The sequence below is a fragment of the Netta rufina genome, assembly GCF_964035555.1.
Source record: "Netta rufina genome assembly, chromosome: 24".
NCBI classification, from domain to species: domain Eukaryota; kingdom Metazoa; phylum Chordata; class Aves; order Anseriformes; family Anatidae; genus Netta; species Netta rufina.
The window spans coordinates 2,978,256-2,997,613 of record NC_140148.1 but is presented as its reverse complement, the minus strand read 5'-3'; the positions used below and the strand labels follow the sequence as shown (position 1 = coordinate 2,997,613).

General features: G+C 53.4%; 1 protein-coding gene across 5 annotated transcripts in view; it reads right to left on the bottom strand.

Moving 5' to 3' along the window:
- MAPT (microtubule associated protein tau) overlaps nucleotides 1–19,358 on the bottom strand; it is a 43,835-nt gene that overhangs the window by 10,764 nt on the left and 13,713 nt on the right. The window contains exons 1-11 of one of the 5 annotated variants that reach the window (XM_084301213.1): nucleotides 18,723–18,854; nucleotides 16,620–16,708; nucleotides 15,172–15,258; nucleotides 13,845–13,931; nucleotides 12,193–12,258; nucleotides 8,369–9,277; nucleotides 6,059–6,114; nucleotides 4,756–4,935; nucleotides 3,601–3,724; nucleotides 2,948–2,998; nucleotides 2,372–2,637 (exon numbers count right to left, since the gene is read on the bottom strand). In XM_084301213.1, the coding sequence (XP_084157339.1) occupies nucleotides 2,372–2,637; nucleotides 2,948–2,998; nucleotides 3,601–3,724; nucleotides 4,756–4,935; nucleotides 6,059–6,114; nucleotides 8,369–9,277; nucleotides 12,193–12,258; nucleotides 13,845–13,931; nucleotides 15,172–15,258; nucleotides 16,620–16,692 (1,899 nt within the window). In that variant the 5' untranslated portion in view covers nucleotides 16,693–16,708; nucleotides 18,723–18,854. Of the gene's footprint in view, nucleotides 1–2,371; nucleotides 2,638–2,947; nucleotides 2,999–3,600; nucleotides 3,725–4,755; nucleotides 4,936–6,058; nucleotides 6,115–8,368; nucleotides 9,278–12,192; nucleotides 12,259–13,844; nucleotides 13,932–15,171; nucleotides 15,259–16,619; nucleotides 16,709–18,722; nucleotides 18,855–19,358 lie in introns of those variants that run through there. The other 4 variants (XM_084301212.1, XM_084301215.1, XM_084301214.1 and 1 more) reach the window with 4 other exon arrangements.

Sequence of the window (19,358 nt, the reverse complement as noted above, 5' to 3'; positions counted from 1 at the left end):
CAGATAAGATGATCGGACAGCCCAGGCCAACCCCAAAGGCTCTGCCCCATATTCCTGACACCACCTGGGGTGGGAAATGGCTCGGTACCCCGGGAACCACACGCCCTGCTAACATCACCCTCCAGTCCCAAGGCCTGCCTGCCCTCTCCCTGATTTTTTGTACTACAGAAGCTGTTTCCACTTAGTTTTGTTTTGCTTTTTGTGTCTTTTATAAGGCCAGCGATGCTGGAGTGACCCCACATATAGGAGGAGCTGTGCCAGAAGAGACACCGATGGAGGTACAGTCCCTGCTCCTTCCCCTGCTCGGGCTGGGTTTGTTTCCTGACCTAAACCAGGGCTCTGGCTGGGCACAAACCTCACTCTCCGTTTCCCCAGCCTGCTGCAGCAAGGATTGCTCCTCGCTGAACCGCGGTTCTCCAGCACGAGGAGCACCAAGCCCCCTGACAGAAGCCCCCTGTGCTGTTTTTCAAGTCCAGATCAATGAATCCTGCAGATCAGGGCACAGCTCGGCTCGTCCGGGCTTACCGAGGGCAGTACTCAGAGAACCACCTACCCAAGTGCTCGGTGCAGGAGCACTGGGAAGGATTTGGTCTGGCTGACTTCTGGCTCACGTGCTCCACGTTCCCTAGGCTGGGGGGCAGAAATTTGGGTGGAGAGAGGAGGCTGCAGGGCCACCTTCTGCCAGCCTAATCCCAGACTTGTGGGGTCGGCCCCTTCCACTCCAGCAGCAGCCACTGAGCTCAGAGCTGCCTTGTGCCCTACAGATCCCCCAGCAGAGCACCCAGCCACGCTCCCCTGCAAGGAGCAATGAATCGTCCCGAATTCAGCATGTTGCCCGAGAGAGAAGCCAACAAAGGGAAAAAAAAAAAAATAGCAAAAGCTGGATTAAAAAGAACAAGCAAACAGTTTGACCCGTTTACAGCAAGCGGGAGGGCTCCTAAACTCCCAGAGGAGCGGTGTTTTGAGGGGTGGCAGAAAAATATAAGCGTGGTGCTACGCAGGCAGGAGGGATGAGACCTGGGACACGGGCAGCTGATGGGACACATGCTGCTCTGCCCTGCTAACAGCCAGGGTCCAGAGACCATAACTGATCCCCGGACTGCAGCAGAGAGCAAAATGTGCATTGTCCAGCAAACCGCCAGCCCATGCACCTCCAGAAATGCAAAAGCCCGCTGCTCTCTGCGATAGAGAGGAGCCATCTCACAGCCTCCCCCCGTGCCAAAGGCTCAGAGGCACGGAGCCACCGGGTGGCACGAAGCAGCAGGCACCGCTCGGACGTGTCGTGGTCCTGCTGCTTCGGCAGCTGCAGGCACGAGCACGCAGCAAATCCTGGCTGCAGCAGGCACCAGGCGTGTGGTTGTGCCGTGTAACGTCCCCGTAAGAGCCACCAGGCCCTCAGCCAGGTCTGTGCCAGGGCTTTGCAAAAGTCTCTGCCACTGGGCTTGCAAAATTCAACGTGCCACCCTCGTTCCCGAGCGCTCGGAGCCCAGCGTTCGTTTTGCTGCTCCCTCTGGGAGTGAAAAGCAGCAGGGGCTGGAGGGTAAAACACTGCCACCACTTCTGGCCGTGCCACACTGCACCAGCAGCTGACTGCAGCGTGCAGCCCACAGCCCTGCCAGCAGAACCAAGATCCCAAACCCCAGTGCTTTAGGAAAACCGCTCAGCTCCTGCACTGCTTCCCTCACCAGACCTGAGCCGACAAATCCTGGCCACAGCAGCAGCTCCAGCTCAGTCCCAGCCCCATCCCAGCAGGGCTGGGATCGCCCCCAGAGCCCCCGGCTGGCCCCAGGAGGAAAGCACCCAGCAGGAACCCCCCGTCGGACCCCAGAGCCCTGCGGTCTCAGCGCTGGCCGTGTTTTGGGGCCGACCCAGCGAGCGCAAAGCTCTCTGCCCTCAGGGAGCACAACCACGACCTGGCAGAGGCTGCAGTTCTCCTGGGGGTGGTTGACCTAACCCGAGACCCTCGCAGGACGCGGCCATCGTCTCGAAGAAACGGAGGCAGCGTCGGGGCGACTGCTCCAGGTAGGATCCAGAAACACAACCCCGATCCTGCGACTCTTTAGGGCTGCAGGGCACAAGCTGCTCTCCCTAACTGGATGCCCAAGGGGAATATCACTCCCCAGCAACCGGTCTGCACTCGGCTGTAGCACCCCGTGGAAGCCACGAGCTGCCGGCAGCCCTCTGCGGGACTGCTGCTCTAAGGCAGGCAGGAGATTTCAGGACAAGCCCCCAACCCAAAACACCCCAAAACCAGAACGGGGCCGGAGATCAGCCACAGCACAGCTGCCACAGCTGCCCCCCCAGGACTGCTGCTCCCAGAGGCAGCGCTGGGTGCCCGCTGTCCCCGCAGGAAGGCAGAGCCCACGTTTACCTTGCCACCTCCGGGCTGGTGCTTCAGGTTCTCGGTGGAGCCGATTTTGGACTTGACGTTTTTCAGGTCAGGCATGGGCGCAGCTGAGGGCTGGATGCGGCTCTTGGCAGACGCAGGAGATTTCGGGGGGGTGCGAACCACTGCCACCTTCTTGGGCTCCCTGGCTGGTGGGGTGGGCAGAGAAGGAGTGCGGGAACGGCTGCCTGGAGTCCCGGGGGAGCCGGGACTGCTGTAACCGCTTCTGTCTCCAGACTTGGGCTGCTCACCTGAAGTTTACAGAGCACAGGGTAAGCAGACAGATGCACTTCATTTTCAAGTGAGAGCTCAAATTAAAAACAACATTCCCCACTATCTCAGAAGAAAGACATTCTTTTTATTGTCCGGATCATGCCCCGCTAGCGTGTGGCATTAGCATGCATGAAAAACCTGACAAAAGGCACTGAAACAAAACTACTTTTCTATAAGGAATTTGGAAGCATTTTTATAAAATCATGTAATTAAATACAGCTCAGATCACTGAGCAGCTCGGAACTGTGCCCCATCAAAAAAAAAGAAAAGAAAATCCTCAAACATCACCTTTCTCAGACTTTGCTGCTGCAGGAGGTGGTTTTTTCTGCTCCTTTCTGCCTGTTTAATGAATGAGAAATATGGTTAAACCTAATAAAGCTGGAAAATTAATTGATTTAAGAATTTATGCAGCTCTGGGTAAGTATGGAAAATATATATATTCAGTGAAATGCACCGTTTTAATGGAAATTCACAATGCCTGATGCTTTCTGGGGTTTTCTTCTGAGAATAATGGGCTAAGCTCCATTCCTGCAATCGAAGAATTGATCCTCTTCTCCCAGGTCTTTGTGAAATATCATCAAGAGAAAAGGAATAGACGGATTAAAAAAAAAAAACGGAGCCGTCTAAATCTTCCAAATTGGAGGAAATCCCACGGGGATAAAGCGAGTGCCCTCTCCTACACACTGGCAGCTAGAGGAAGCGAGCAGATGAAGCAGCGTGCAGCAAGGCTCCCTTCAGGGGAACCCTCCTCAGCCCCGTGACGATGCTGAGCGGCTCCGAGGCACCGCACGGATCTCATCCTGCTGGCCCTGCCCTTGCTCAGCTCCGTGCACAACCCCAGCCTGCGCGAGGGGCTCCCTGCCCCAAAATCCTTGCACGGAGAGCCTGGGGGCCGCAGCCCCGAGGGAAGGCGGCCGCACGCCGCTCTCGCCACCACCTACCGGAGCTGGGAGGGGTCTTGGGGGCCGTGGGTGTCTTTGCCGGGATGCGCGTGGCGTTGGCCGAGTTCCTCTGAGCCTGCCCGGCTGCGGAGCGTGGCGTGGCCGCCTTCGTGCCACCCGGGCCCTGGGGACGCAAGGGGGAGAAGGTTGATGCAGGGGGGATCTGCCATCGCTTTTCATGGATCGGAGCCAGGCAGGACCCCCCTGCTGCCCGCCCTGGCAGCCTGCAGGGCTCCCCACATTTCCCCAGGTGCAGGCATCCGTGATGTGCCTGCTCCTACCCTGCTTGCCATCGCAGTGCCTGCCACAACTGCCATGGGTACATGAGCTCCCAGCTGCAGCCACAGCGCTCCCCACACACTCAGGTCAAAAGGTGTGCCCAGCTGCTCTGTCTGTCCTCTGCATTTCCCCTTTTATTCCCCTCATCCTGCTAAATTCGTGTGCTGAAGATAAACCAATCCAGCCTCAGACTTTAGATCAGTGGCTCTGCTCAGCACAGAGCCAGGCTCCGAGCACAGGTAAGTTTTTCCTTGGTCCCCAGCTGTAACGCACTCAGGTAATGTGCAAATAGCCTGTGGGGGTGTGTAAATAGCAAGATGCTCTTTCCTGTCTTCTGATCCTGCAGGAAAGCCCTCCCAGATCTGCGCATCCTCTTTCTAGCAACTTTCTGATGCTGGTCTGTGTACACAAGCTGATGCAAAACAGCAAGGGAGAACTTAAAAGCCGGCTGCTCCCAAGGCAGCAGGGAAGCAGAGCAGAGCCATCACAACCCCTGTCACGGAAACTCAGCATCCCATTACCTGAGACCCGCAGCCTCTGCTCCCTCCCTCAGCACGGGTGTGTTTGTGTGACCACACACCATAAAGGCAAACTTCGAGCTAGTTTTTACAAAAGCCACAGATGTGTGTTTCCTGCTCTCCGTGCAGCACCTGGCAGATCTGGCTCTGGCATGTTTCAAATACATCTGCCATAAAGCACAGCAAAAAGCTGCCCAAAAAAAAAAATCAAAAAGCCACAAAGGGACCCAGAAATGCCTCGGGGAGACCAGCACGTGAGATACTTCTGAGACATGGTGCAGCCCCGTAAGCACTGTCAGAAATGCTTTACGGTGCTCTCCGAGGCAGCTTTTGCCTCTCTCGCATCCCATCTCCTTACCTTGGCTTTCGTTTCTTGTGTTCCTGTACTGGCAGGTCGGGAGGTGACAGAAGAGACTCGTTTAGAGGTGGAAGCAGGGCTGGAGGGTGTTTTCGGAGGGGTTGTGCTAGAGGAGGTGTGTCGATGGGGGGGGATGGAGGGTCTATCGCCTGGGGGGTTGGCGGTGGAAGGTGAGGATTTCTTAAACATGGAAACAAAATCAAATTGGAACAAAAAAAAAATCAGTATGGGAGGGGAACAGAAAGGGATGGCTGACATTAAATAGGATTAGAAGGTGCAATGCAGAAGCAGGCGTGGGACAGGAGACAGCTGGCACTGCCCTGTCCTTGAGGCACAGAATTAGGCAAAGGCGCAGGTCCTGGGGCACTGCTGAGGTCCCACGGCTGCACCAGGACACGGTGACAGCCGAGCCCCCTCCCAGGGGATGCATCACCTGCAGTGTGTCCTTGCCACCACCCTCCACACCATTTTAGCACCCAAACTGCTCCATTTTCTCCCAGACCACTGGCAGAGATGCTGCAGGATCGCCACGCAGACACCAGGCACAGCACCACCACCAGCACTTCTAGGAGATGCAGACAGCTGCTCCCAGGTCCCTCAGCCCCATCACACCTGCTTTATCAATAACAGCTTGCTATTAAGTTCCTTGTCAACCATGCCAAACTTCCCTAGAAAAAAGACTCCATTTCCTACTGTTTGGAAGGAATTACATGTCTCGCTTTAACTCTTCACCCACTACTGTCTATCAGCTTGCCCATTATCTTGCCCAGACACTGGCCAGACTGAGCTGAACATCCTCCACATCAGCGCTGTGACAGGTACCTTCCAAACTATTAAACTCTGTTCCTCCTGAAGAACATGGCATCTGCAAGAACTAGATTATATAATTTCATTTTTTAATTAGACGTCTTGCTCTTTGCGTTGTTACGGCGCTCATCCCTGATACAACCCAATGCAGCACGGAATTTGCTTTTGCACCAGTTTGGCCCAGCAAACCCAGCCTGCTGCTCCCTGGTTTTGGGCTGAGAAAATGATTTTCCTAACTGCCTGCACAACCCCATGAGCCACATCTTTGTTTTCAGTTGCCCTGTCTCCTTGCCCTCCAAGATCACCACGGATTGCACCATCCAAACCAGGGCAAGGGAAGACAAAAATAAAAATGTTCTTGGAAGAAAGACTGAAGGATGGAAGATAATGGCAGGGATTGGCACAGCCCAGTCCAGGAGAGCAGGAGAGGAGGACAGGAACATGCACAACCCACACAGGTGGGCTGATATCGTGGCGGGTTTATTTTTTAGCTTACCTTCGGTTTCTTTTCCTCAGCTTCAGCCCCTTCCTTGTCTTTGCTGTCAATACGAGCTGACAAAGGGAAACACAGACAATTACACTTCTTGGGACTGGGAGGTAAGCTCCAGCCAGCTGAGCACGTCTGTGCTAGGGTAACACGCATGCTGGGGTGGTGTTACACCTTGCTGCTCTCGCTTAAATTAAATCCCATTCCTAGAAGTATGAGCAAGTTATAAATGTTATATCGTAAGCACGTTGTGTCTGGGTTAGCAGATTATCCTGTTCTCAGGCAGTGATGCGTTAGTCATCGCTGGAGCATCAGACACACACAAGCTCTGTGTTTTGCCCAGATTTGCAGTCGGTTCCAGTAACACCCATTTAATTTAGGACAGAACAGCCCTCTTCGTCCCTAAATGCGAGTCTCCCTCATTAAAACAAACACCCAGTTGGCTCTAACAACCACACAGACGCAGACTAAAACTGCAGACTAGAACTGCGTGCCTCCATTTGGGTCAGGCCCTGCAGGGTCTGAGCATTTCAGCTGCTGTCCTGTTTGGTTCACACCAAGCGTTTGGTGACTCTCACAGCGTTTCACTGCTTTGTCCCGTTAGTCCACGAGCAAAACAGCGCAGGACTGCAGTCATTAGGAGATTACAAGCGGGGAGGAAGTAACGTTTGTACCACAGGGCACTTGTAACAAAGCCCCTTTTCTCCGTCTTCAGCTAATTCCTCCCTAATCTGGGAGGAAAAGCTGCTGATCCTCGCCCCAGCATTTGGAAATAGCCCTGGTGGGTCAGCCCTCGACCAACGCTGTTAATGCAGCGCCGAGACCCTGACCCCATCCCAGCAGCCACTCCCAGAGTGCTGCAGAGGCTGAACAGCCACAAAATACCTCTGAGTTTGAAGGAAAAGCTCATTAATTAATTAAGGAAATTCCTCCTGTTGAATCAGAAACTGGCTGACGCTGGGCGATGCATCTGCAACCCACCACTGGTTCCAGGCTCTGATGACAGCGCGAGCAAGCCATGCTGGCACCCTGCAGCCCATGTGCAAAGCTTTCTGCTGGCGTATTGGGAGCGATGCGATGAGAAATATGTCCTGAGCTTTAGCTCCACGAGGAAAAGCTACATCAACAATTTCGTTGTCGACCCCACGCAGCAAAGAGCACGCTTCTCTCTGCTGCAAACCAGAGAGAGAGGCGGGGAGCAGGATTTGGGGGATAGGGAGGCAGCCAGGACAGCTTCGGGGACGTGGCGCTGGAGTGAAAGGCAGAGCTTCCCCACAGCCAGACCCCAAAAGCCAGAGGGGAGGCGTGAGATGGTGAAGTGACCATCGGGTTTTGATGTGTCCCGCTGCCCCAGCTTCTCACCACAACTCGCTGCAAAATCTGCACTTCTGCACCGAGCAGGCTCCTCTGCGACACCCCCAACCCCCAGAAAAAGCAGAAAATTGCTCTTGGAGAAAGGAAAGGTCTGAGAGCTGCCCTGCGGGCAGGGATCCTCATGCTTTGAGGGGTGAACTCAGCCCTTCACCCAGCTGAAGCTGAGACTGCAGCAGCTCCGGCCTCCCACTGCCCCCCAGGTGCTCGCGGTGGAGGATGCCCAGCCCAGAGACACGCAGCCCCCATTGGAAGTGTCCACCCTGCCGGACACCCCAAACGCAGCCGTCACAGCGGCCGTCCCAGACACGCCATCCCACGCTGGGATGGAAGCGGGTGCTGTGTGAGAGCGCTGGAAATGCCCTGCAGAAGGTCCAGACCTTGCCTCCAACGGCAGTCAGCGGTTTTAAGGGAAAACTACGGGAAAAAGGACCAAGGCAGGGCCTTTTCCCGGGTCTGACCTATCTCAGTTGTGCTTTTCCTTCTCACTCCTGGTGAGGAAAGGCGACACGAGGAGTTATTGGGGTGGTCAGCGGACACGGGTCTAGGAAGAAGCCACAGCGTGCGCCGGGTTAGCCCCGCACACCATGCCAGGACAGCGCCAGCCGGTGTTCCTCCTCTGGGAAAGCGCCGGGGGTGAGGTGAGGAGCCCACCCCCCAAATCCGAGGAGACCGAAACAAACCCAGGAGAACCAAGCACCATCGGGACAGCCCAGCACCATGCAAAGGGGGGCGCAGAACCAAAGCGTGAGGGTCCGGCAGGGACGCCAGGATGTCCGGGATTAAATCACAGGGGGGAGGAAGGGGAGGGAGAAGCAGCGGTGCTCTGTAGATCAGTCGGCAGCACGGGTCCAGGCCATTTCCAAAGCAGCAGGATTCAAGAGGTGGCAGCAAGCTGGAGGAGGCCGGGGCAGCCTTGTGGGGAGCGGGCAGGCGGTGCGCACGCACCTTTCAGGAGGGGCACGCGGCTGCCTGCTTTGTCTGCAGCGGGGGCACTCGGCTTCTTCCTGGGCGTCCGGCGTCCTCCTGCCTCCGGCACAGCCTCTTCCAGAGCAGCATCTTGGTCTTTTGTGTCGTCTTCCGACCGAGCAGGGAGGCTGGGTGTTTCCAGCAAGGGTCCGGCATCCTCTCCCTCGCCGGGCTCAGCTTCTGCCTGGGAGGTGGCTGCAGCAGGCTCTGGTGGGGCGGTGTCTGTGTATTCTTCCCCCCTCTCTGGCTGTCTCCTCTCCTCTTGGTCCTCTTCTGCTTTTTGTGCTTCGGTTTCACCAGGAAGCGCCTCTCTCGGCGTGTCTCCGAGGCCATCGTGGGACTTCTTTTCTCCAAAGGCAGATTCTTCAAGGGCTTCCTTGGTTGCTGCTGCACAGAACCCCGCTTCAGGTCCTGGAGAAACGCGCTGTCCCAGCAGGGAAGGCAAATCCTGCTCAGAAGTCTCATCAATATCACGGTCCTCATCTCCTTCCCGGCTGCTGGCATCTTCTTTTAGTGGGGCTCTGGTATCCAAAGGAGATGGCCCTTCCTTACTGCGGGGGTCAGCCGTGCCTCCTGCTCCTGCCAGCCCTGCAGCGCTCACATCAGCACCCAGCTCTGCTCCCAGCTCTGCATCCACGCCGATGCCTTCCCTGCCTCGATGATCCCACACCTCGTCGTCTTCAGGTGGTCTGGAGTCCTGGTACATGTCCAGCGGGATTGGGATCGTGACCTCGATCCTGGTGGGAGCAGCCTTCGGTTCTTGTGACGGAGGAGGCTCCCGGAGAGCCCCGGCCACCTGCTTTGTGTGCTGGCTTTCTCTTTTGATCGCATCTCCCACGGGCTCTTTAGGGCCAGGCTGTAGCTCTGGAGAGCCCGGCTCCCCTGGAGCTGAAGACGCAGAGTATGAAGTGTGGGCAAACAATTAGCACAGGCACGGCAAACAGGCAGTCACGGAACGCGGCAGGGAGACTGAGGAGTTGTACTATTGATCTAGAGGGTAAGAGCGAGTCCACCCTGCCCTGTTCAGCAAAATGTGGGACCCTGACCCCGGGGGGATTGGAAATAGTGACAGGCACAGCGGGACGAAGGCTCCCTGGAGTCTCAGGGGAGGCTGACGTACCCCAGTGTGCCAACACTGCCTCACCTGTGCTGCGAGCTGGCCATGAACACATCCAGCTTCTCATCCACCATCGCCATCGGACCACCAGCTGGCAAGCAAAAGGCCTGAACAAATCAGGCCAGGCACCCTCCCCTCCTTCGTGGGCTTACAAAACCCTGGAGGCCTCTTTTCCCTTCCAGGAGATGCTCATGCAGACATCACAAGCCCAGTTATAACCTCCCAGAGCTCAAACCTTCTCTGCTTTCCTCTCTAGGTCATTTCTAATGAGCTTGGAAAAGAGCACCCCAATGTCCCCTCTCTTACGCTGTGTATTTCGACAGCCAGTGGAGGAAAGAGCCTCAGTGAAAAGGACTGCAAGTAAAAGGTGGCTGTAACTACACAGCCACAGCAGTTTTGGACCACGCATCCACTCGTCAGTGTTCCAGCAGCGCTGCCACCATTCAGACATGGTGACATTTAAAACCCAAAACTTAAGGTCACAGAGACACAGATCTTTTTTTTTTTTAGAGTAAAAGAGACAATTATGTTCTATCGCTGATCTCATGCATGACACAGAACTTCACAATTTCACCCAACAATTGCTGCATTAAGCCATATATTCTGGTTGAGCTGGAGCATTTCTGCTAGGAACTCATCCGACTGAAGCAGAGATGTACTGAGGCATGGAGAATTCACCCCGAGCACAGGTAAATTGCTCTGAGTCAACTGCTCCTGGAAGAACGTGCACCTTATATTCTGAATTTGTCTGCCTTCAAATTCTCTTTGGTCTTTTTGAGTACTGAAGAGCCTCGATTAGAGCACTTCAGTACCAAGATTCCAGCTCTTTCTTTCTTAGGTGAGAGAGATTAAAAGAGGACAAGAAGGAGTCAAGACTGACTCAGTCTTTTAGCAATGGTCTCCCCATTTTAAGAGAACATAATGGTTAAATGAAACTACCACACAAAGACCTCCGGAACTGTGGTTTAAGAGAAATCTTAAAGTGGCATCTATTGGCAAGGGAGTATTTGAAACATGGCATCAAGAAACTCCTTTTGCAACCACATTGTTTGAAGAGTATTTCTACAGGAGCCAGCACACCGTCCTGGCTCATTTCTGCTGCCAAGAGGACCATTAAGGGCTGCTGGTGCAGGGATGTGGACAGACAATTCATTAGCTGTGGCAAAATGTGCAGCACCAGGTCGGGAGCTGGCAGAACACCAGCACGGCAAAAATTCACGGCACCGTGAATCAGAAGATGCTTTTCCACCTGAGACTCCAAAGGCATTTTAGCACGCTCCATCTTCACTCCGGAGATCATTGTTTCAAATCCCACAACACAAAAAACGAAGGTAGATAGTAATGAGATATCCACGGCTGTGTGCATGCATTGATAATCGTATTTTCCTCCGAATCAAAGACAATCACGTCATCATTAAAAGGAAGCAGCACATTATTAAAAGTCCATTTTCAGAGAAGTAACAGTTTACATAAGAACTTAGAAACGTTGTATTGGTCATATCAGAGCTCCAGCTAGCTGCATGTCCCCAAATCTGACAGCTGAAAGATCCCAGGACAATACAGAAAGGTCCTATTAAAAATCTGGTGATGAACAGCAGCTAGAACCAGACTAAACAGGGCAGGCAGAAGACATAGCTTTACCCCCTCCTGCTAACAATCTTGATTTATTTTTTAGCGGCGCCACTACTTTAAATACAGAAGAGTTGCTAACCTGAGACCCGCTGGACAGGTAAGCAAATGCTGTATTTTAATTGCAAGGAGCAGAATGAGTAACTGTGCTGTGTGGAAAGCAAAGACCTCAGTTATTCCCTGAGAAAGCAGAGACCTAGCTACTTCTTGAAAAGAGATGGATGTTTGTAAATGCACTAATTCAGTCATGGAGGAAAGACACTGACCAAGCAGCTTGAGGAATTTGTAGCATGTAACAAAACTACCTTACAAAATAGTATTTAACTGGCTTTGTAAACAGCACACAGAATTAGAGCTGTAATATATGAGTGTGAGCAAGTTGGCTATGTCAAAGGGATTTCAAACCCCTAAGTCTGCCTCACTGGGCACAGAATTCAGCTAGCACTGGGTGCTTTGGAAGAATCCCATCCTCAAGTTTTCACTCGAGTCTGAATTGAGCAGAGTCAAGGCAGGCTTCCAGATAGCCAGGAGGGCCCCGGATAATTACTTGGCTCATCTGAGCAGATGCACAATTAATGCTCTAGAAATGCTCACGGCCCATCGTGCCTTTGTCAGTCCTGTTCCTGGAGGCTGGGATGAGAAAACAATGCCCTTAATGCTATATCAAGGGTATCAGTGAGTAGGTTTGAGATCGACTTTTAAGTTGATAGGAGTCAAATAATTCACTCCTTTCACATGCAGGGCCCCAAATTGACCCTGCTTGGTATCGAGCAGTGCCCCCAGCTACCTGCACCATCCCGGCTCTGTTCAGTACTTCTCCTAGCCTGGAGGATGCTCTCTTTTGCAACCTGGTGCTTTGTAACCAAGCACCAGATGGTTTCAGCCATCTGAGAGACAAAGCTGGCGCGTGAAAAGCTGCAGTTCCCTGAAATGACTGTGTGGGGACATTCCCAGCGTGTGTGACCCTCCCGACAGGAACAGGGAGAACTTCATCGCAGAAGAAAACCCCAAGCCACCAGCAGCACTAACTGGACCCAGTAAGAGAAGCTGGACTAACCTTGAGCGGCGTCTCCTGCAGCGTGGTCCTCCAGGTTGGGGGTGGCTCCTACGCCCGCCTCTTCAGCTGGTCCCAGGTCAGAGGAAGAAGGGGAAAAAACACGATCAAAACCACAAGAATTAAGTTTGAGCATGTCTGGAGAATGTATTTACCTCCTTGCTGATTCTGCCCATCACTGCTGTACTACGAGCAGGGCAGCATCAGAAAGGGAATCGACCCGTGCCGACGATCAACCTAGCCAGATTTATTCAGCATGTGCTGTACCAGGCTGGAGGAGCATTTCACCAAGTCCTGGGTGGCAGCTTAGCACAGGCTCCTTCAGGCAGAGGTGGAGAAAACAAGCTGTAAAGGAGCAGGGAAACCTGTGGATTTTCATCCCCACCTAGCAGTTACACTGCCGGTGGCACTCACATGAAGCCTGCCTCCGATCTGCACCCTGCCTCCCCGATGTCTTCCACCTAGCTTACTGCAACCAACTCTGCCCAGGCTATTTGATGCCAACTAATCTCTGTCTGGTATGAATCTGCTGCTTCAGGAATACGGGTACAATAGAGAAGCATAATTTTCTTCATGGCAGTGATAATTTGTCTCTACCAGAATTATTTCCAAGTATTATATAAACACCTTCAAACCAACCTAATCAATTACACTTGTACGCCACAGTTCTAGAGTCAAACTAGGAATTTCTCCACTTTCCTCCTTTTTTTCCCAAAGAGTTCTGGAGAAACTGCTTCCTCCTGGCTCCCTGGTGCTGTGCAGACACTGCACGTCCCTCCCGGCCAGCAAGCTGCCCCCTTCCAGGGCTCCTCCAGCAGCCTGGGATGGATGCAGGACAGGCAGTTCACCTGTGGGGCTGAGCTGTGGGGCTGTGCTGGTGTTTGGGCACTGGCAGAAGCCCATTTCTACCCACGGCCTTCCTCAGAACCTGCCTGAATTTCCTGGGGAACCCAGCAGCTACCACACAGGGGCCAGACACTCGTTTTCCACAGACAGGCCTGGTCCTCTCATGGGGTCCTGCTGGGCTGTACACACAGCTCTACCTCTGAGAGACCCCAATATACACAGTTTTTCCTCTGAGAGACCCCCATTGCTCCTTGCCAAACCAGGCCCGGGTGCAGGGAGTCCCCACAGAGCATTTGGGCTGAATTAGCCCCTTCCCTTCCTCTGCGTTATCCCTAAAACACGCCGCAGCAGCCTGGTTTCCAGCCACCATTCCTGAGAGAGCCGGAGGAGCTGGGCCGAGGCAGGGGGCCACGAGACGAGCAGCAAGGCCCGGTGGCCACCGGCAGAGGGGCAGGGATGACCGGGGTCTGCAGGTCACAGATGGCTTGGGAAGGGACCGCGCTTAGCCTGGAGATGGGAGGCGAAGCCACAAAGAGACACCAGATAGAAAGATTTAGAAAGATTTAGAAAGATTGCCAGATGAGGAGCTGAGAAAGAGAGAAGGAAAAGCTGCGAGTTTCCCCCAGGCTGGGGAAGGCAAGAAGGAAGCTGTAAGCTAGGAAGGATTTCTGCAGGCCATGGAGAAGGAAGAAGGAAGCGTCAGGAGCAAAGCAAGCCTGCGAAAGGTTTGGTCGTTTTGAAGCACCAACCAGTGCAGCTCTCTGCCCTGTCTGCATCAAGAGATGAAGCTGCGCCTTGGTCTCCCTCACCTGTGGTTCCTTCTGGGATCTCTCCGTGCTGTTCGACACCACCCTGATCCTCTTGGTCTCCTTCCTCCACTAAAGGTGCTGTGGCATCTGAAAAACAACGCAGCTTTCACATAGCCGGTGAGCGGCAAGGCCCTGGGGGGAGGCAGGGACGTTTCTGGAGATGGTTTTGCTCAGAAAAGCACCCGGCTCCCTCCCTCGAGCCAGGCGTTGTGGGGGGTGACAGCCGAGCACGACACAGCAAAGCCAGTCCCTCGGGGACACCATGAGCTGTCCCCTCTGCCACACAAACCACACGTCTGCATCTCCTAAGGCAGCTGGAGGCTTTGCTATAATCTCTGTCTGAAAATACAGAGCTGAGGCCAGCCACTGGGCCTGCAGCTCCCTTCAATCCCTTCCTGAACTATCTGTGCCCTGCCAGAGGGCAATCTGCTCGTCGTGACAGCCCTCATCCGACTGGAAAGAGGTTCAACATCCCTTCTTTTATGTCCTGATTTCCCGAGCCACACGCACAGAACAGAGCTGTGCTACAGCTCACTGCCAGCCCACACCTCTAACAAGCCAGAGCTGGGACTAGTCAGCATCTCTGCACGTCTTTCTTTCTGATAATTTGTGCAGATAATGCCTTTATCTATCCAAGAGGCAGACACCCAGGATTCTGCCTCAGATTCTGCCTCTTCCTGGCTAAAGGAACACAAAAAGTGCAGTTAATTAAAACAGTGAACAAGTCCCTAGACTACTTCCAAATGAGATTTCTTCCACAACGTGGCATTCAGTGGCACTGAGTCCTACCCATAGGACCTTTACACCAGCACAAAGTTTTGTTCTGTGTATAGACTCTGTCCATCTCATCATTCCAGCATGAATGGTGTTGGACTGGTGAACATATAAATACAGACGGATCAAAAAAGAGCTGTGAGGCACAGCTAGCTCTGAGAGTGCTGTGAGTATCTTGGTGGTGCGCCATGTGCACACCTCTGCCCCTGGGAGCAATGTGGGATTGCTCCTGGCTATGCTGAGCTGATGGGATCCTGTGGTCACCACGTAAAAAGCCTTCAGGAAACAACCCACAAGCAACTCGCTCAACTACGAGCAACATTTCACACTCTCAGCCGTAGGCTTTCCAACCCAGTGTCCACCTTTAAATGAATTATCTCGTTCTGCAGTGGCAAACCTCACTTTTGATGAGACTCGTGAAGAGCACTTGTCCAAGAGCTTGAATACTCCTGCTGAGAAACCCCAGCAGAACAAGGCACAGTGAGTTTTTTGGCAAGGTTTACCACGACCCCATCCATCATGGTTTCAAAGCAGTAAGTCAAAGAGCTCCCACCTTCCGTAGTTGGGGTGCTCTTAGCGTCAGATGTTTCAGAAACAGGCTCATCCGATCCATCATCGACTGGTATCTGAAGGGGATAGCCTGGAAAACATTCAAATGCTTAGAACAAGTCCTTGGCTACGAGTCACGGCCTACGTGTTACGAACCTCTACCAGCCCAGATCCACAGCAGCAAGGAATTGGAGAGTGTAAAATACCTCAGTGAGCAAGCAAAGCGTGAAAATGCCAACCAAAAGCACCGGTGCCATCGCCAAAAAGAACAAGCAGGAGCCCACCAGCAAAAGAAAAACCCAGTGAACCAGAGAGCTAGAAAGCACGGCACAAGCAGGAAAAGAGATCTTAGCAACATAAGCAGAAAAGATGTGCAATATTTGAGGGGTTGTTGTCCTCTCTGCCATCCCTAGAGCCGTTAGCCTCCCTCCCAGAGCAGGCTCCCGAACATTTCCACGATGTGTTAATTCTCGTCACTGCAAACCAGCAAGTCTCTGTAAAGGGCTCGGTGCAGCACGTAACGTACAATGTGAAGGCTTGGTTGCAAAAGTCATCTTTTGGAAGAGCAGGGCAAGAAGCACAAGTCTCCTCTTTGCAAGGAGTCTGGGCAAATAAAATAATATAATGAGAACTGGAGAAAATGGCTTGGAAAAGAAGATTCAAACTAATGTAAGTGAAATCCCTGGGAAGCTGTGATGTGCAAAGATGGGACTACAAGCTGCGAGAAGCTCTGACTGAAATGTGTTATACAACCCATGAGGAATGGATGCTATGGATTCTCTTCAGAAGAGAGAGACAAACCCACTTATCTGGTGTAAGCTGTGGCCAAAGCACCTCAAGAAAAGAAAACCAAGATGATGTTTACATGGAGCATAGCCAGGAGTGAGTCCCACCACGTCTGCTGGTGTTGTGTGGGCTTCCAAGCTCAACTGTGGAGCATGGTGGAATGAGAAAGGAAAGGCTTCTCGAGAAATGCAGGTCTGAAATGTGGGACAGAAGACCCTTGCATGGCTCCCACTTGCAGAGCTCTCTGCTCAGTCCTCCCCTCTCCCTGTGCAGGTGAGAAAAGCAGGCAGCAAGCAGCAGCCTTGAGCCGTGTCTCAAAATAAAAGCAGTGCTCTACTTTGATAGCAAACTGAGGAGTGAACACAGAAACACGTGCCAAGCTGCAGCACTAAGATCACCCCAGGCTAGACACCAGAGCGATTTCTGCTCCTGCTGGGCAATGGTATCAAACAGCAGCATTTTCCTACGGCTGTGAATACCACAGCACCTTGTGGGCCACCCATGTCCCCTGGCTGCAGCCCGCTGGTGCACGGTGACCTTCAAGGTCTCCTCCTGGCCGTCCCCAAGGCCCCCTCGCTGGCCCTGCTCTCCCCGGTTTTAGCTCTTTCTTCTCCCAGCAGCGGCCAGGGCAGGTCCTTTACATCACCTCCTCCTGGAGGTGCTCACCTGAGGGGATGTGCTTCTCCTGGCCAGCTGCGTGATCCTCCATCGTGGTGACGTCCTGACGCTGCTCCGCCATCTCTCAGCACAGTTACCTGGGGAAGAGGACAAAAAATCATCGTGCATCAGGAAAATGCTGGCACCGCACACCCTCACCTGGTGCGTTCCCTCCTCCTGCTCCACGCAGCGATTTTGGTTCACCAGCCAACTTCAGGAGCACTAAATACCCACCTGCAAGCAATCGACCAACTTCCAGCCATCTCTTCAGACACCGCGAGGTGTCTGCTTTGTTCCCTGTTCTGATGAGCCCTGAAACCCCATCCCTGTGCTCGGGGAAGGTCAGGGCTCAAGATACACGCTGCCTATTGGGTTTCACACCTGTGCACCAATATTCCCCGGAGCATCCAATGCAGGCGCCTCCAAGTCCACCAGGAGCAGATTTTATCCGCAGTCGCTGAGTGGAGGGCAGTGGAAAAGGAGCACTAAGGTGCTGAAAATGTATCTACAGAAACGAGCCAACAGAGCACCCATTTTTCATAAAAGGCATGTAAAGGAATGGATTTTCTTTGTGCACAGAGGGAAGGTCTAATGATTCCTGCACAAGCACCAGCATGTTCTGGTCGATGCACCCCTCTGCATAAGGGTATGGGTGAATTCTGCCCAGTTGCAACACCAAAACGACCCAGGTGTTTAGGATTTCCAGAGCAAAACGCCCATCTTGGTGACCCTGGGCACTGCTCAGCCTCTGCTCTGCCACCGGAGCCTTGGCTGGCAGCAGGGCAGGGATGCCTGAAACGCCGACATCCCTCAGCAGGGCTGTGGTTGGGATTTCCGAAGGGGAGAAGGACTGAAAAACTATGCAGAGCCGACAAACCTCATGTTCAGCCTGCTGGGAAACGGTGCAGAAGGTGCCAGGGAAGCACAAAGCAACAAGAACGTCTTTATTTCATCCCGCTTGCCGTTCAACACCATTCCAAACCCTCACGTTCCTGTGGGTTGGCTTCAGAGGGCGAATCCGAAATTCCCAGCCGAGCCACATGCCCCACAAAGAAACCAAAGCCAGGATCACCTCCCACAGGGCCTGAGCGGGACCAGCACTGGGTCTTGACGCAGAAAAATGCTAAAATTCAGTTATTTTTTCCAGCGAGCATCGAGCTGCTCAAGGAAACGAAGCCGCCAACAAACATCCGCTCCGGCAAAGCATGGACCGTGTTTCTCCTTATCCTCTGTGCTAGCTGGACAGACAGTGGGTTTAGCTGACTTCCTAATAGCTGATATAATTACAGCCAGGGGCAGTGATTAATAACCAGCTATTAAGGGAAATGGCGAGTTTGCCACGACCGCCAGGAGCGCATGGATCCAGCAGCGGGGCTCCGGTTACCAGCAGCAAGGAAGCAAGCTCACGTGGGTTTGTTTGCTGGCAATAAATTCTCTGGATATATGGAACTAAGCAAGAGGGAAGCTCAAATGCCAGTAACCAGATCTTACCCCGTTTTTTTTTAAGCCTTGGGAAGATGACTATGCAACTGAATTTCTGCCTTTGACAGCTATGAAGCCACCCGACCTAGCTGTACCGAGGAAGTTCGAGAACTTGCCCTGAAAGAAAACGGTTCACAAAAATGGAGGTATAAAATGGGAAGGAATAAAGTATCCATCGTTTGCCAAAATTTTGGGGGGCTGCCCATCAAAAATGAACATCCCTAATTATTTGGGCATATGGCCGCCCTCCTCCCAGGGCTCCAAGGATTGCACTGACGCTATCCCGGTCCCGTTTGGCTGGGACTTGATCCTATTTACAGGTCTAGTTAGCACTGAAATACAAAAATATGTTGTTAACCTCGCATACAGAGGACATAAGAGGGTCCCTGTCCCACTCCCTACTGGTGGCCCCCCCCCAGCCCAGCTCAGCTCACTAAACCCCTGCAGGTACCAACAGCTCTGCTTCCAAACTGCTGACCCCGAGGCGAACCGCCCACAAACACACTGCTGGATTTCACTGAGGCTTCCTCCTCCTGCCTCCTTCTCTCCTTCCTCCCACCTGATTTTTGGAGAGGAGCACTTAGCCTCTCTCCCAGTCTCCCCAGAAAGACACGTTTTGTGCTTTCTTGCCTCCGGACAAGAATTTCCTGGGACACCATCCAGAGAGGACTCCTGGCTCGACAGCCACTGAGCTCACGCACCGCGCCGGAGGCTCATCTGCTGGTGCTGTGCACGGCTCCCGTCTCAGCCAAAGCCGTCCTGCTTTTCCCCCGAGCACAGCATCGAGCATCTGTGCAAGCCTGGCACGACAGCAGCGAGCGATGATTCAGCAGAGGCCGGTGGATGTGCCGCTGACCTGCTGTGCTGGGGGTTTTCAGAGCCAGGAAAGGGCTGGGTGTTTTTTAGAGAAGCTGCTGGTTTCGCCGTCTCTCTGAGCACTGCAGAAAGGGCTTTAACGCTGCAATGCTCACGGCCAGGCAGAGGCAGGCTCTGTTCCCCCTGAGCTCCGTGCATACAGCACGATTCAGCCGGAGCTAAAGGAGTGGAGATGTGCCCGGGAGGATACAGCCATTAATTTTGCAGAGATGAAAGGAAGAGCTGCCTGCTCGGCTACAAGGAAAAAGGCACCACCAGAAGCCACAAAGATGGATCAGAAAAACACTCAACGATACCCTGAGAGCCTGAGAAACCTGGCTGCAGCTGAGGAGAAGCCCTGGATGTTCATTTATTTGGCCAGCATGGGGGCACGGTTTGCTGTGTGGAGCA